The following is a 17441-nucleotide window of genomic DNA, read 5'->3' as shown; positions in this document are numbered from 1 at the left end:
GACTCAATTATTTCAGGATCCACCCGCAGGATCTTAGCCGTTCCCAGTACCGCACACTTCTGCATGATTGTTTTTCCTGGGATCTGGAGCCAAAGATCCGGCCTAGGGGGAAGCCCAGCTCATGACGTCCGCATGTTAGGCGGATGGGCTAACCAGACTGCAATTTATTTGTATTATAAACATTTTTTTCGCCCCCTTTTTCATTACCTGCATTGTTTTTTTCTTTTATGAACTGAGGGGCACCGTCAATTGCTTCAAGTGTGAAGTGTGATTTTGAAGAGTCAGAAAGTTCAAGTAAAATAACATAATGTAATGAAATGCAAGCAGTAAAATGTGCTGAGGTGCGAGGGTGTTAATCAGACAGAAGAGAGAGGAATTGGGATGGTTGTTGCATCAATGGCACATTTAAAATATGCGCTAATCATTAAAATGTCTATTTGAATATTCCATCCCTCTCCTGCTTAAGAGTTTGCCGCTGCATGCTGTGATCATTAAAGTGTGAAGCTCTTTTCTAATGAGGAGATAAGCAGCTAATTTGAAGTAAGCTAATGTGAAGACTCCTTGCATGACCACTGAATGGCTATCTGCAAATTATGAGCTCCAGACCGACTGGGAAAAAGAGGTTAGGGAGGCTTTGTTTGAGCATTTAACATTTTGTCCTACTTCTGCTAGCTCAAGTGTCATAGAAGATGACAAGGGCGGGTGAACATATTGAGCTTTTTGGTGCTCATTCACCTGGAGAATTGCTGCTGCAGTGAGGCGATTTGTGCCCGGCCAAGCTCGGATTCCTCCGTCACTTCTCGGAGGCGCTTCTCGCTCTCCAGACGCAGGCGTCGCTCTTCTTCTAGCTCATGGATCAGCTTTTCTCGCTGCGGGGACACAACAACGTCAACACGTTATTTGAAAGCATCTTGATGACAGACAGACCATCTTAAAAATGAATTTTGCAACAAGTGCATTTTCTTAAATGAAATTTCTTGATAGCAAAAAAATCTATAAATCGCTCAAATTTAATGGGTACATTTCCCTCCCAAAATAGAGTAAAACTCTTTCACGGCGAAACCTGTATGTGGAAAAAAAAAACATGCATCGAGGCCTTTCGTTTTTACTTCCTCATACAAAAAAAAACTCCGCAGGCAGACGATATTCTCCCATACTATAGACGGCGGTAAATGGATTCTACAGCGTACAACCAACACTGCTCTATAACAGAGGTAGAGAATCCTAGTAGATTCAAACGATACAAAATGTTCCAAGCGGTTTTAAACAGGCTGCTCATCTCTACCCAACGTGGTGCTCGCCAAGAGTTGTTTACGGTATTTAGATCACAGTTTTCTTTCTGGATGTTTGGATGTTTGTTTTTTATTGGAGAACTTCAATAAATAATACTTCGCCTGCCATGTTGTCCTTTTGTAAAGACATTCCAAAAAACAGGCGTTGCGGAAAATCTGTTCTGCGTGGCTCCGCACAGAGGGACGCGGTTACCGAAATAACGTCATTTGACGCGGGGGTCATTTGTTTTGCGTACGTGTCAAGCCTAAACCAAGCTTAACCCTTAAAGACAGGATAGAAGTAATAAAGACGAAAGATGGCTGAAGCAATGTGAAAGACACAAATGAACAAGAAATTACATACGTACAATACAAAACAAGAAATTGACGTAACTATGAAAATGAATGCTTATAGAATGAATGTTTACAGATAGGCTTATATAAGACTTAATAATTAGTTGGAAATTGATTTGCCGCAATAACTGCATCAAAGCAGTGAAACATTCGGAATCTGATCCAAATAGTTGTTTCTGAATTGCAATGTCACACTTCCAATAATTAACTTAATAACTGCCCCCACACCAAGTCTCCCCCCCTATGACTGGGAAAAACAAACAAAACTGAACTCCACTTTCTGAACACTTTATCAAAACCTGAAAAGTTATCTAGAGACCTGCATTGAGTTGAATTAGATACACAGCATGAGCTATTGGCTTCAGGTTCTTACGCGTGAGATTGCTTGGTGATACTTGGTGGCTCGAGAAGTTTAGTCTGTGCCCCAAGCACAGACTAATTATTATTAATCATTATTCGTGAATTCATATATTACGAATGCAATTATTAATCAGAACTGTCGTATTTAGTAGAGCAGCATTGAATATTTTATTGCACGAAAACTTTTAGGTTGGCTTCCAATTTAATGAAGCCATCGCAAGACCAGTCAAAACAATCTTTTGTTTTGCCCAAAGTTAGTATTTCCACCTTTTTGGTGAAAGTTAACATTTGTCTTGTCAGCCCCCCACCATTTTATTTTAAATATAATCTCTGCACTTAATGGCAAATACAAAATACCATCTAATTGAATCTGTTGTGATCATTGATTCTTCCACTAACTGCGATACCTTCACTTTTTTCCTGTGAGGTTGTTACTGATTTCATTACCAGTTGTTTCAGGGTCTTCAAAGTGTTTACAACCTTTCTTTCCTCATCTGTTGCAAATATACTCATTCAACACACGCTATAGTTTTGAGGCTTTCAAAATGGTTGAATTAGCGATGGCCAATGATTGTGAAATGCCTATATTCTGCTTTAAAGCACAAAGAAAGTCATAGTGTATATTCTGGGAAGAATATGCATCAATAACTTGAAACAACAAAAATGTACAATTCCCAATATTCTTCACATTGGTGGATATCGACATCGGACTTTGTTTTTTTAATTAATATTATGGCTGATAATGCAGTATTGCACTTCTCTGCCGGGCCTCATGCCAGCACTGCCCAGTCCATAGCAGCATCTGATTGGTTCGACACGCAAGAGCCAGAGGCAATCAGAAGTAAACACACATTCCAAGCACTGACACAACGACGAGATAACAGAAGTTGGAAGTTAAAGAGACTAAGAGACTGGAGCAACCTCTTAAACGTGAAAAGCACATTGCGCCTTGTATATTGAATGTGCCTTACAAACAACGCTGCGTTGCCTTGTTTTGAATTCCTCTAGCCTTCTGGGCTAACCAACACCAGTAAACATTGGGGACCTTGCATACAGGCTAATACCTAACTAGCTGCTAATTGGTGACGTAGTTGCCCACATTTTTGCAGTCGTTCTTTCCAAAGCGATTGATCACTCTGACAGAGGTTGAGCAAAATTAACTTTGTGGTTTGCAGGGAAACGCGTTGAGGGGATGGTTAGGAAAAAAGTGTTTTCATATGCGCGTGTTTGTGCCTGTGAATTTTCTGTGTTGATTTACAGATCCCAAGCAACTAAAATGAAGTTGGTGTTTGCATTATTCATAAATGTTCACTCTTACTGCAATAAAGATTCCTTGATTGTTAGAGATGAATATCATCTTAAAATATCAGTTAACGGCCTCTTCGAGTACCAATAATCGGTATCTGTTTCGTCCCTGAAAAAAGTTTATCCGTTGATCTCTAGTAACAATGATGAGTAGGAATGAAAAAACAATGACATTTAGCACTAAGTTCTTGCTGTTTTGGCTTGTTGCATTTCTTCTATTAAAGAATGTTGACAAAAAAAAAAGTCTAATTACATCGCAGCTTCAATTTTTCATATCTGTGCTCTGCTTGTGTTTCAAGCGCATACCCGTGTTGGACTTGAAATTAACAAAGAAGCCCAAAGCGCCCAAAAAACTTGTTGCATATGTAGTCAGCTTTGTGTCATGTTAACCACTTTTATCAGTCTCTTTCTCTCTCAAGACGAGTCTGAAATAAAATCTTTGTTCATGCTGTAATTGGATTCTTCTTTCTTAATGGCCTCAGCTATCTGTTGCCCAATGCGCACCATCCTCAAAATGTACTTCAAAGTCACAGACACTTTTCTGGTTGGGAGTTTGAAATCATCAGTGAATTAGGTCAGCTTGGTGCTGGGAACTGATACAGCACTGGCTGTCTTTGCTTAACAAGCACCATCCATCAGTGGTCATCTAAAAAAACTGACTCAAGCGTGGACATAGCTGCTCACATGAAAATTTAACTGTTTAATTATGAAACAATGTAATAGAATGTCGATGTAAAATATAAGCTAATTAACTTGATTCATTTCATTAATCATAAACCCTACAGTCACCTATAGCTGGTGGTGGGTGGTGGTCTTGCTTAAAACCTGACCTCAAAATGTTGATTTTATCTACATGTACATAAAAAGCAGAGAATACTAACTGTACTATCTGACATTCTATATTTTACTATACAACCCCTGTGTACAAGTGTTGTGATGGGCATGGGACAATATCAGATTCTGACAGTATGATAACCTTAAGCAAAAGTATCACGGTATCGCAGTGTCACGGTATTGAAATCACAGCTCCAAATTATGTCATTTAAAGACAGTTTTTGGTAAATTGCCATTTTTCTACTTTATACAAACATTTTTACTTTTAAATAAAATATATAATACAGCTTTTGCTACAAAAGAAACATTTACAATGCGAAATTAAACTAGGTGAGCAGCACCTTTTTTGCTCACCAACAAACCTATATTGTACATGACTTCTTTCTGATTGAACGCATCCAATTTCAACTGAAATATGAGCACTTGAAAAAATGATCAAATTAATCATTCAACTATGATGTGTATCAATTAAGAGTACAATGTGGATTCTGTCATTTTACGTTTAGTATTTCCACACAAACAAGCTCCCTCTGTTATGTACACTAAGTGGATGACGCCAAACAACGCTCATGTGCGTTTGTTGTGTGTCGTATGGATCTCAGCTTTTTACGCCTAGTGACGTCTGAGATCCATACTGAAACACCGTTTTTGACGGCAAGTGACCGATGTTCACACCAGACGGTGTTTGGAATGGTGCGTTTAACGCTTGACGCAGAATGCCGGTGCTAATGCTGTGAATGTTAATGTTCCAAATGCATCTGCCGTTTTTCAAAATAAATTTTGGTCGCCACGAGGCATCTAGAGCTGTGCAACTCTGTAAAAACAGCAAGTTTTTACCTTCTCTAATACCTAAAACACGGCATTCTAATCACGTAACTCAAAACATGCGTGAATTAGCCTTTTATGCTATCATCTGGTTGCCGTATTGCTCACTATCTTACTCATGGTTCGCTATGTCGCTTTCTCGATTTGGAAAGCCAAACACGTCCCAGACAACCAACTTCGTCTGTTTGGAAGGGGGCAAAAGTCCCATTCATTCACCTTCTTGAACCACACTTTAGAAAGACTGCTCGTATCCTACATCGTGGAGTATCACATAAAATGTTCAGTGAAAGTAGCCCATGATAACACGTTAGCCACTTTACCCATGGTAGTTAGCTGCAGTAGCTAACTTACAGTGGTACTGACGCGGACTTGGGCGGTTTCAAATAACCGTGACTTCTACAACCGCGATATATTGCCAATCATCTCATGTCTGGTTGAGAATTATCACTTAAAACCATCTATCCATCCATTATGCATCTGTCTGTCCAGTTAACCATCAGCATCTGTTTTTCATGTTGCTGATATCCATTTCAAACAAACAAATATATTTTTAAAAACTCATCTCATTCAAACATGGTTAGTTTACACTTTCCAGTGGACATTCATCTGGGCCTTTAATTTGTGCGGCAGAGAAACAAACATAGCTGCCATTAAAACCAGTAGAACTTACTGAAAAAAATAGACACAGCATTAGACACACTTACACAATCAGGTGTCAACCAAAGCAACATACAGGTCACAGTAGGAGTCTGTCTTGTCTGTCTGTCTGTCTGTCTGTCTGCCTGTCTGCATGCGTTTGTATAAGGCTGTATTCCTCCTTCATAACAGTTGGTCGGCTCAGAGCAGTTTTGCAGACAGGAATGAGGGGGACATCTCGTGGTCACAAAATGGAAATGCAATTACTGTAAGGAATACAGTAAGTGGCTTTGCTCAGACGTGAGTTAAATTAAAACACGTGTAAAAAAAGAAAAATCTACGCTCATTCAGAGAGGAATTAATGTCCGTTAATGTTAAAGTTTAATACTGTAGTTTTGGTATGCAGTGGTGTAGAATTACATTGTATTATATTGAGATATGTTTCCAATATATTGGTTTTTATTTAATTTGGCAATATGTGTGGGTAAAATTTGGAAACAGCACTATCAAATTTTGTAAATTAATTCAACAACACAGTTGCCTTTTCATTTTGTAAACATACAACACCATAAACAACCAAATAGCATTATGGATGTATTTTATAGAACCATTCACAAAATCACATTTTGTCCCATTGAATCTATTAGGGCATGAATATTAACCCCCCCCAAACCATTATAACCAGTGCACAGTATTTCCATGGTTGTAAATTTATCACTCCTACGGTACGTGCAACAGTTCTTTACACAACATAGAGGCTCCCTCTGTCAAACGTAATGGCTGCTATAAATCCAGCTCCAAAAAAAAAACATAAAATCCACCACCCTTCCCCATATAGAACTAAACCTCCACACCTGGACCCATAGCCAACCTTCTACTTCACTTTTCTGTAAAGCAGACGTGCTTTCAAATGTGCAAGCAAGCAAGAGGGCTGGAAATGGAATTTGAATGACAAAGCTGCTAGCAACACCAAAGACAAAAGTCCTTTATTCATCTAGTAATATACACAGTATTGTTTCATGTTTTTCAAGCAAGAGTAGCTTTTGTTAGGTTTGCCTGCCCAAATGGCACAGCAAAAGGCCCAACGTGTAACGCATCAAACTGTCTGTCTGCAGACAGACTGAAGTCAAGATTCTCAATAACAAGGCAGGATTTACTGTCTTATTCCCGTAAAAGCCTTTGATGGCTTCAGTTCAATATATAATTTCGGTACTTTAACCGGGCAGGAGGCTGTTAAATCCAACATTACCATATCTTTATGTGGCCAGAAATCCACAGCAACATATCAGACTGACCCTGAAATGTTTAATGCCGACACCGCCTCCATGGCTTTTATTGCTCGATATGTCCTTAAATGGGATGCAGGAACCCTCTCAGAGAGCATATATTTCTGTTAAACGACGTCAGAAACAAAAATGAATCTTCCATTTACCGTCATCCTTGACGTATTGATGTAATATCTAATTTTGCCTGTAGAGCACGCCATTTTGCAAAAATAACAAGAGCGCCATCAAATCTGCCTCCCACAAAGCGATTTAAAAAAAACAAAAAACATCAACGGAATAAAGGAGAAGTCATTTGTAAAATAGCCTGGGGATGGCTTTTTATCCACTGAGCAATACACTGTATTTTCAATAAACCCAGATTGGGTCTTTGAGGATAAAATTTGACCCCCATCACAGACGAGGCAGATTTCATTTCCTGGATGATAAAAATGCAGCCATCTAGAGATGAATCAATTTATCACTATGAACATGCAACGATCATAATTGAATGAGCGGCAAGAGGACATGTATTACTAGTACGTATACAGACCATGCTTGTTATGTAGTCTTAAATTTTATTATCTGAAGTAAGGTCTAGCATGAAGTCTACTACTGAAATTGCGATGCATTAGAAGGTAATGGTACCCATTCGGTCTGAATTACTACAACAGCGGGCCCCAGATGTATCACTCCACCCACACGCTCTATCCTACTGCCCTCAAAGATCCACGGATGACTGTAAATTAATTAGAGGCCTCAGTCTCTGCTTGTAGTTCCGACTCCCATTTAGAAAAAGCTACATCAGCATTATCAGCTCAAGTGCATAAGCCAGCCCAGACAGCCCATCAACTGATGTCCATTTGCAAGTGTGCATCCTCATGCAGCACGTGAGTACAATCTTGGGGCACCTCAATAATCTCTTCATTACTCAGACCCCAACACCTTCACCCCTTCATTGAGATTCTAATCAAAGGGCCTGGAGCGATTCTCTGGCTCATTGCTAAAGCAAACATCAGGGACACAATACACTATAAAGGTTCTTAGTTCATTAATAAAACATGCCATTGGGTTTGTGTGTGTGCGTGTGTGTGTGTGTGGGGGGGGGGGGGGGGGCGTGTGTGCTCGTCAGCATCAACTGAATTCAAAAGGAGAAGTACAACAAGAATGATTTAGGCTGTTTTGCTGGCAAATACAGGATCAAAAAACATTTTATAGCACCCCATTAAATCTCCGTGTATTAGCTGTGTTTCTTTCTTTTTTTTTGCCTTTTCGTAGTCAGTATTTTCTTGAATATAGTTTGTCCCTCGACACTACATACATGACAGTTTGTGCTTCAACACTGTACAGACGGTCCTTTACATATGAACATTCGAGTTACAAACATTCGGAGAAACAGAGTTGATTTTGTATTTTCTGTGTGATACAAACGCCGGCGCTGTGACCCGCCAGTGATACTGTAGTGTTTCTGAGTTAAAAAGGTCTGTACTGTGGTCACGTGATGTAACGGTAGAGAAGTTGCGCGGGATCCGGGGGATCATCGCAACCGTTTGAATTTGTGCACAGCCTATCCAAATACGAAACGCTTCATGTGGTCTATGGAGACTGCATGAGGGGGAACCTTCGAGCGGCTTTGAAGCACCCAGCCTCAAAACTGTCCTTCAGGGGATCCAGACTGTGAATTTGCAAAGACAATTATGCTCTGCTCTCAAACAGCCAAAAAACTATGAATAGAAACTGCAATGTGTACTCTAGGATTACATCAAGTAACAACGTGTGTCTCAGCGGCAGTAATTTGATTATCCTGGAGAACCATAACAATAGTAAACTACACCTTTAAAAAACAGCCATCGGTACAATAGAGCAGAGCACAAACTCCCCAGGATTATGCAAATTCATAACAGCGGCTATTCATCATTGCCCGGGCGGAACCTTTTTTCACCTCACCCACGCGCTGTGAGTCACTCACTCAGTGCCGTGGCTGTGAGGTGACGGTGTGCATCTTCAATTTGTCACCTGGCTGTCAGTGCTCCTTCACCGGTCAGGTCAATGTGTTCAAGGGGGAGACAAGCAAAGACCAGCGCTGTCCCTGGACATAGAAGATAAGCTGCAAAGGCAGCACCTGAGTCCGGCGGAACACACAATTCCTATCTCCCCCATACACACTGAGGCTACACTTTAACACATTGCGGCAACAGCTGTCAGAAAGCCTCCATGAGGACTAAGAAGCCCCTTGATGTGTTTATCGGGTCGACGGAAGAGCTCGAATTTTAACAGTGCCTGTCGGTGTCGTTTAGTGATAAATCTATGGTCGTTAATCATGGTGTCATGGTGTCCATCTAATTAGAACAAATCACACAATAGTGACTCGCTACAGTTTGCCGTTCATTGTACAGACCTTAGGTGAAAAAAAATGTTTAAGAATTAAGTATGAGGAGATTTTTTGTGTTGTTTTACTTTTTGATTCTGACTTGAAATAACAGATTGCTTGCACATAATTGAGCAAAGCATTCAGGGATATCTTTCCGTGGGCAAAGAGGGAACGTCGCAAAATCTCACTCTGATTGGCTCATAGCTCGGAAATCCAAGTTAGATAGTCGGATTTATTTTTCAAGGCAGTATCTAATAAATTAAGATGAGCAAAGCTTTTTTTTTACTTAGTAGTAGTGTATGACGGATGGCATGTATCAAATGTGAATTTTGTTTTACGTACCTGTTTCTGAAAAAAAATGACTTCAAAGTGATGTGTCCCTGAATCACAAAGGTGTATGTGTATGCTCCCTAGTGGATGTGTTTGCTAATTGCAGTTTAGGCCTGACGCGACACATTGAATGAACATAAATGTTGTTTGATGTGCAAACTCCCTGGTGGACATGATTCGTTTATTTGGACTTCACCCCTTTGTCCAGTTTTGTGATCTTTACATCAAAGGCATTTCACATCAAAGTGAAAGCATTGAAAGAAGTCACAAGGGAGCTGAAATTGCACCCAGATGCTGACAACATGTCGAAGTTCAAACGGCACGACCACTTGGTTATCACACTACCAGGAGTGTGCCATTCTTTTTTTAACATACTGTAAAAATGATGTGGAAGCAGCAGTATTTTTTAGCAGAATGGCGGTGTTTAATTTCTTTTTTTTTTTTTTTTTTGTGGGGCGTTGATATTGGCGGGAGCGAGCAATCGACCGACGAACAACGATTACAATGTGAACTGATGATGTCCCTAAGAGGCCCAGGCACCGACAACTGAGAAGCGACGGACCGTCTTTTGCTGTATACATCGATTTCACTGTATTAATTTCAACACGTTTCAACACGCTACTTCGTGTTCATACCGAGGAACAGTGGACACGGTAGCTTATTCAAACTGAACTGATGACGTGACTTCACTCCCCCTTTTCTCTAACATGTGGCGCTAGCTAAAATGATGAATGACAAGGAGGATGGTGAACTAAAGAAGTGGCCAAACACTGTGCGAGAATGAAGCCTAATCAGCTTTTTTCTTTATTTATATGGGACACTGTTAGCTTGATACTACATAAATTGATATAATTCGAGCAATGCAATCTATCAACATAGCTGGGTAGCTGGCGGAGCGAGTACTTTCGTACTTCCAGCAAGTGCTTTGTGCTCGGTCCAAGTTCAAGGACTTGCATCGTGGAGAGCTTCCCGGAGGAGACGAAAGTTCAGGCGGGCGCTTCCATGTCCGCATGTGCTTTGAGATGCAGAGCTTTTAAAGGAGTGCACGGCACGGACTGGTCGCGAGCTGTGGTGGGTTTCTGATCCCTGACCTAAGTCTGTTTCAGTCGGACGAGGGCCCACTGCAGATGTTGCGTGATCCATGTGTTCTTTGCTTCACGGAGGGCATGTCAGTTACCTATACTAACTATAGGTAACTGTAGATAGTTTTAAAATAACACAATGCAGGCCCTTTAAGCACAGGCTCAAGTATCAAGCCAAACCTTGACAGTAGCACCTCTGTGAGTATGCGCTGTCTCTTGGCCTTATGTATCAGTGAGCATCCACAGACCTCAAAAGAAAATAAAGCTCCCGAAGTCGAGATGGTTTATTTTCACATGTTGTTTACACAGCCGTTTCCAGTGGACATAATCTTAGCTAACAGTCCAAATGCCTTTTTAACAGGGAGCCCCGCCTCCTTGGGCAGGGCATTTAACGCTCCTCTCTTTATGAGTGTGCGTGTGGACGTGTGTTTTGAGCCTGACAGGAAACCCCGCATCCTGCCCCCTCCCCAAACGGACTGAGATTGTGGCTTTAAAAGACCGAGGCCCTGCCCAGCACCACGCCTCTGGGAAGAATTCCAGCAGAAAGAGGCGATGGGCTTGTTAATGAGTGATTGGACTCTGCACCCACGAAACCAATTACGACTGCTGTCAAACAATCCTTTTTTTCTTCTTAGGAATTCTAAATTTGCATATGCGGATAGTTAAGAAGTTCCATCTGAACTAATAACAAATCCGTGACAATAAAGTTCACAGGTTCGCACCAGCAAATTGTTCAAAAGGCTTCAAGTGATTCTCCCAAAAGATTCGTAACCTGAAATGTTGTCAATTGTCAATTAAAACACAGCACACACTGCATAAACTCGGTCGGTATTGTCACTTTGGTTGTGTTACTATGCACTATGTGTTACTATGACCCGTGGCTTGCACCAGTCCACATAATGTGCCTCTAAGGGTGCAGTGTTCCTAAAGAGACATGCGGATAGATGGCTAACCTCTGCCTGGGATCTGGTTCATCCTGAGAGCAAAGCCTCACATGTCCTCGACGGGGTCATCTCTATTTAGCAAAAAAAGATGGAGGTGGTGGTTGGATGGGGCGTGGGCAATCTGGGCAAGAAACAAAGTTGGCATCTGCACAATCTGCTGCTAGTTTCCACTTTTCACCAACCGGCAGCATTTTGTCAGTTATTATCTTCTCCATGCAGCTTTTTTTCTTTCCAGTGAGAAGCTGAGATGCCTCCCAGGAATGCCAGAAAGAGACAGAAAGGGAGTGCGAGGGGACTCCAACTGGGATAATCCCAATTTCAAATGGGGCTTAGTGATACCCCCCTACCAGCTCCTGTCTCAGACAGATAACTCATCCCCCTCTCGCCACCATGTGCACGCCTACAATACACACACATGCACGCTCACGCACACGTGTACAAGAACACACACACTTCTCCAAAGACATAATTAGCATGTTGTGTGCCCGCGACACTGTGAGCTGCTCCTACATCGTCAATGTAGCCAGTGAGTTATTTTTCTTGGCGGAGGTCAACAAGGTTAGTGTTACAGTACAGGAGGAGGGCACTGAAACAGACGTTGCACAAAGATTCGCAGTGTGCACATATAGCACGAATGCAGTGAGAAATCAGTGGCTGTGACAGGTCTAGAAATTGAAAAGGACAGGTAACAATTTAATGTACTTTCTGTTTAAGCAAAAGCTGAAAGGTTTGCCCAAGCCACAACGGCGACGCAGCCATATAGAAGTTGGATGCTCACACATGAGTAGCGCAACATTGAAGAGGGGTCACTTGGAGGTAAGAAAGGAGTGGAAGTGAGGGAAGATTTCTCGATGGGAGTCTGCTGGCGTCTGTGGTCATCTTCTTTCACAGCATAATTTAGCGTATGCATGTTCACACGATAGACTTGAACCACAATGACAGCAACAGTATTCTTAACTGACTTTGAAGAATAGTGCCAAAACGTTGACCTCCTTGACCAAAAGACATGGCAAACAGAAAAAGGAAAAAAGGTCTCTTTCAGGAAGAGGGTCACACATCACCATCGCCATGCTGCAAGCTATGAATTTTGCTTAAGGAATTTTAAATTTTAATCTGAAGCAGGCTGTGGACGGGGCTATCAGATGAAGTCAATGGTATCACAGGGTTTGACATTTTAGCATTTGGATGTTTGTAGTATATTTTTAGATCATATAATTGCAATAATTGTCTCCTACAAAACCAGTTGATGAGTTGGCACCATTTGACTGACTCATGCGCCTTTGCAGAGCTTGTAGACAAACCACTCCAGGGTACTTTACCATTGTTCCGTCACTCTTGTTCCGCGCAACTTCTCTCTGCAGGCGAGCCACAGCCAGTTTTTCCCTGTACGAAAAAGAAAGAGAAAAAGGGAAGATAAGACGTGTGGCATGGTCACCCACCCCACCAAAAAAATCTTCCATTTTCCTATCTACTTATTGAGAAACAGTTGATTTAAATGATTTAGGTCAACACGGATCACTAGAAACTGTAGTCACAGTCCTCGCTGCTTAAAGCAATCTGTTTGTGGATGTTTGCAACCTTTCAAATATGCGAACAACAAAATAGTAGGTTGAAACAGAGCAGAGCATCGTCCTGCCAACCTCTCCTTAAACCTCCTACACGTGAACAAGCCTGAACAAAGAAACGAAGTGTGTGTGTGAAAGCCGTCCGTCACGTGAGGCCATTCCAGATTGTTCATGGAATCAAATCCTGGGGCGACGCACAGGCAATAACGTGTTATCCAGAAGGCTAATTTGCATGGAAGGTCTGAAACAGTTTAGTCATGTTTTCGTCTATTTGGTTGACTGACCTAGATAGCAAAACAAAACAAAAAAGTGTTTGGCTCTTCTCTCATACGGCAACACAAACACAAGTGAGCGCATTTACATGGAGAAGCCTCCGCCTTCAAATTCACATCACACTAATCTCAACATGACATCATAGTTTCTCAACCACCTGCTCACCTGTTCAGGCAGAAAAAACATGGTGATTAAGAAAGCGGCCGCCGGAGCTGTGGTTAATGGATAAATGGTCCGTCTGGACTGAAAAAATAGAACTCTAGCAAAGGTGGCATTGTGAAGCAAGCAGGTGAGGTAGTGACTAACTAAGCAAGAGTAAAAGTAAAACAGTGTGTTTGGGTGTGTGTCTCGGACAATGGCTTAATGTCAAATTTGGAAAAGCTTTAACTTCAACACTGCACTTGATTTTTTGGAAATGTACTGTGCTGGATTAAAAAAAAAAAAAGTTTTTAAATAAACTGTATTGAGAGCTAAAACATTTTGCCTAATATGTTTGATTCCACTTGATTTTTTCATTGCACTGCATTTGTTTTAAGTGTACTTCATTCAGTGATATCAGTAAAATTTTACATACGCGCAGTGGTCAAGGTATACAATTGCGCTCATGCAGTTAATGTGTAGCTACTCATGAAAGTGCTAAGTGTGACCAGTGCTTGTTCCGCCACCTTGAGTGTTGATGGGGGCAAGATGTCATTTCAACTTGAAGATGGGACTGACTGTGTTACGTTTCATCTTTCCTTCACCTTTGCCTGTTCTGCCATCTTATTCCACCCAGGGAAAACGCATCAGACATTTTGGAATCTAAATTCATAAACACTGCTTTTACATGTGAATGCAGCTGATTTGGAATAGGTTGAGCTCAAACACAATACTTCGAAATTGTGTTTTCTAACCTCAACCAACATCAGCGGCATGACATTGTCATCAGATTAGGAAAAAAACACAACAAGAATGTAGGTATACAGGAATTTGTAGGCATTTTGGACATGTTGGCCTTCTCTGCAGATGTTTGCAAGCTTCCCTATTGCTGTCACCACTGTTTTCTGGTAATGAGGGAGAAAATCACATGTGCCGTACGTGCTGGGTTAATCTCCTATGCACAGAAAGAGGGTGCCGGATTAAACATCTCATGATGTTTTCAACATTTTGCACAATGCTTGATTGTCGGAGCTATTTAGTTTAAAATGCGTAATAGTTTCCCAATGACTTGAACATGTCAGTCCGAGGCACAAGTGTACACGGGGATGCACAAATGTTTGCATGTTGGGAAGTGCTGCCATGAATTTATGTATTACTGTCTGCGCTCCTGCTGGGTTAAGAGCTCTGACGCGCACGCAATACTGTGGCCCACATAGAGGTTCTGCCTACATACTGGCTGCGGTTCAGCATCGGTCATTCCCATCCCTAATCGGCCATTGGCCGTTTACATAACTGTCAGATTCAATCCAAAATCCTCTCGTGCGAGCCAGTGCGGCAACAGAGCTAGCCCTTATGAGACAAAAATCAATTTGTTTCACATTTTCTCATAATTTGGTTCTTCCTTTATCAATTACGGTTGGGATATTATGGTTGTAACACAATCGCAGCACACTGTCCAATAATGTTCAGCACTTTTCAGGGGCAGAGTGCAGACAGCATCAAATAGGGAAATACTCTCATCTGTGAGCGCGCGGATCAGGCTGGTCGAAAGGAACGCGGCTCCCTAACCTGGATAAAGCCTCACCCGCAGCTTGACTGTGCTGGACGGCAGTGGAGAAACAACCAGAAGCCGCATGTCGACAGTGGGCACACCCATGTGGCTGGCAGGAGGAGCCTGATAAAGTCTTACCTCACAGTAGCAGACCATAAATTATTGACATGGTGAAATGTGATGAGCTGGTGCACACAAAGAACCTCCTCATGCTAGTTGTGAATGTACGTAATCTGCACAGTAGCACATTTTGTGTCATCTGTGAGCCAATGGTGCACCTATGGCAAAGTACACCATGCTGGAGATCTGATGGCGTGCTGTGTGGAGTCACACTGTGACATGATCATCAGCATCAAGGGGGCTCAGAATTGTTCATAAGTTTCTCACCAGGATAAATGTGTGCTTCTTTGACACTGGCTCAGTTGATAAAATGCCTCTGTACATAAAAGCGCAAGTAACTTGAAAAATGTACCAAGGAGTACAGTTCACTTCAGTTCACCAAGGCACAGATTTCATTGGTGAACCTTCATCATTTCCATTACGGAACTATTGCCCACATGTATTAGTAATGATCAGCTGGATGCTTGTAAGTGAAGGTTAAACAAATAATGGACGGTAGCGTCTTTCTGTCTAGACACCTCCCTGCTGTTTACGTTCTTAAAAAGATATCAACAAGTAGTATAGTTTTTTTTTCCTTTTTTTTTAAACACGCAGAAATAATGTACACTATCACACCAAACTGAATCGTACTCATTGTTTTAATTGACTGATAAGGAAAAAAAAAAAGTTTATTTCATGTATGTATGGCGAAGAAAGCACTGTATGAGTCCACTCCATTTCCCGGTATGTTCTTGCATGTTATCTGTAACATCAAAGCATTTGGTGCGCTTGTTTAGAAGGCCAACATGGGAATGTCGCTGTCCACACCCAGATTGAATCAAACAGAAACACCAACCTCACCCAACATCGTAAGCAGCACAAACTACGGACAGGTGATTTCTCTAAGAAATGGGCTCGTCAAGTGTGGCTTACTCCTGCCTCAACATCAATCCCACCAGTGTTTTCTAACACCGATGCCAGGGCGGACCCCGATTGCTTCCGTGTCATGGATGCATTCCTGAAGAGGTGGAACGAAATTCTGATGTACATCTGTCTGAATCACTAGGGTCAAGGAGATTACTAGCATGTCAGCACATTGTGTGAACAATGTCTAACAGTAGAACAAGGTGATGAAGTTGAATTTCGCAATAAAAATATGAGATGGAAAATGATTAAAGACTTCAAAGACAACAAACTACCTTCCAGACACGCCTTATTGTGACACACAAGCATTCCTGGCCTTAAGCTCAAGTAATTATGTTCCGCGTGTTTCATCTTTTCTGATGATCACTATCTCACTCGTGTCACATACTTGCCTCTTGGCTACTTCAATTTATAAGCCCAGGCTACTGTTGGCCGGCTGCGGTAGGAAGTCACCTTTTACATGTAGATAAAAACTGCGTGGTATATAATCACTGATCAAAAAGAGGATAAAAATACATTTACTGAGTTTGCCCTGTAATAAATATAGCCAGGAGCGACACATAAAATGTGTTATTTACTGCCTTGCCTGACTTGACACTTGACAGGAAGTTGGAAGATGAACAAGAAAAAAAAAACTCTCAGCTCTACTGTCTAGCCATAAACCTGTCATGAATCTTGGGCAACGTGCCAGTTTTTGGGGGATGACTAGCACTTTGCAGTAGGGAAAAGCCAAGCTTTTGTCCGAGACAACATTTATAAACTTACTATAACGCTCCCTGTGTACGCTGTATTTCACACTTTGCATGCATTGTTCTACATTACTGCTGGCTGTCCCAGCTTGACGCAACTGGGCAGCAGGGACTCAAATTTACTGGACTGTTCTGCTGATTCATGGAGACCAAACTGCCGCCATAGGATGTTTTATGTACGATGTCAACACATCGTTTTCTGAGCGTCGATCAAACAGTAGCCAACAACAATGGTGGACAAACAGCTTCACATGCAGTAGGAACATGTGTCGACATAAGCACTTGAACTGAGGGCCCACTAGCTAAACCCTCCGGAGGTAAATTGGCAAAGCAGCCTCACGTTAGACCTCTGGCAATCTGGCAGTGAAGTAATCCAACAGCTTTTTCTTGCAATAATTCACTCTCAGCATAGACAAAAAGCTAATGGCTAAACCGTTTAAAGGGGAGCAGAAGAGGTGTTTGGAAAAAGAACAGCACTGTGAGTTTCTCCAGCTGCGCTGACACCTCCAGCAGCTGGACGCCAGCCTGCATGTTTCTGTGAATATTACCTGCTGATTTATTGTCCAA

At 41.7% G+C, this 17441-nt stretch overlaps 1 protein-coding gene across 3 annotated transcripts in view; it reads right to left on the bottom strand.

The window, feature by feature from the left end:
* The window catches only part of LOC148428133 (nck-associated protein 5-like), a 79025-nt gene that overhangs the window by 40199 nt on the left and 21385 nt on the right, over positions 1-17441 (bottom strand). For all 3 annotated transcript variants that reach the window (XM_088408296.1, XM_088408298.1, XM_088408297.1), the window contains 2 exons: positions 12894-12957; positions 736-869 (listed from right to left, as the gene is read on the bottom strand). In XM_088408296.1, coding sequence (XP_088264422.1) covers positions 736-869; positions 12894-12957 — 198 coding nt within the window. The remainder of the gene's footprint in view (positions 1-735; positions 870-12893; positions 12958-17441) is intronic.

This window comes from Hippichthys cyanospilos, chromosome 2 (genome assembly GCF_059441005.1).
Source record: "Hippichthys cyanospilos isolate Australia breed blue-spotted pipefish chromosome 2, RoL_Hcya_1.0, whole genome shotgun sequence".
Lineage (NCBI taxonomy): Eukaryota > Metazoa > Chordata > Actinopteri > Syngnathiformes > Syngnathidae > Hippichthys > Hippichthys cyanospilos.
The sequence above is the reverse complement of the archived record's forward strand: the minus strand, read 5'-3'. Positions and strand labels throughout refer to the sequence as shown.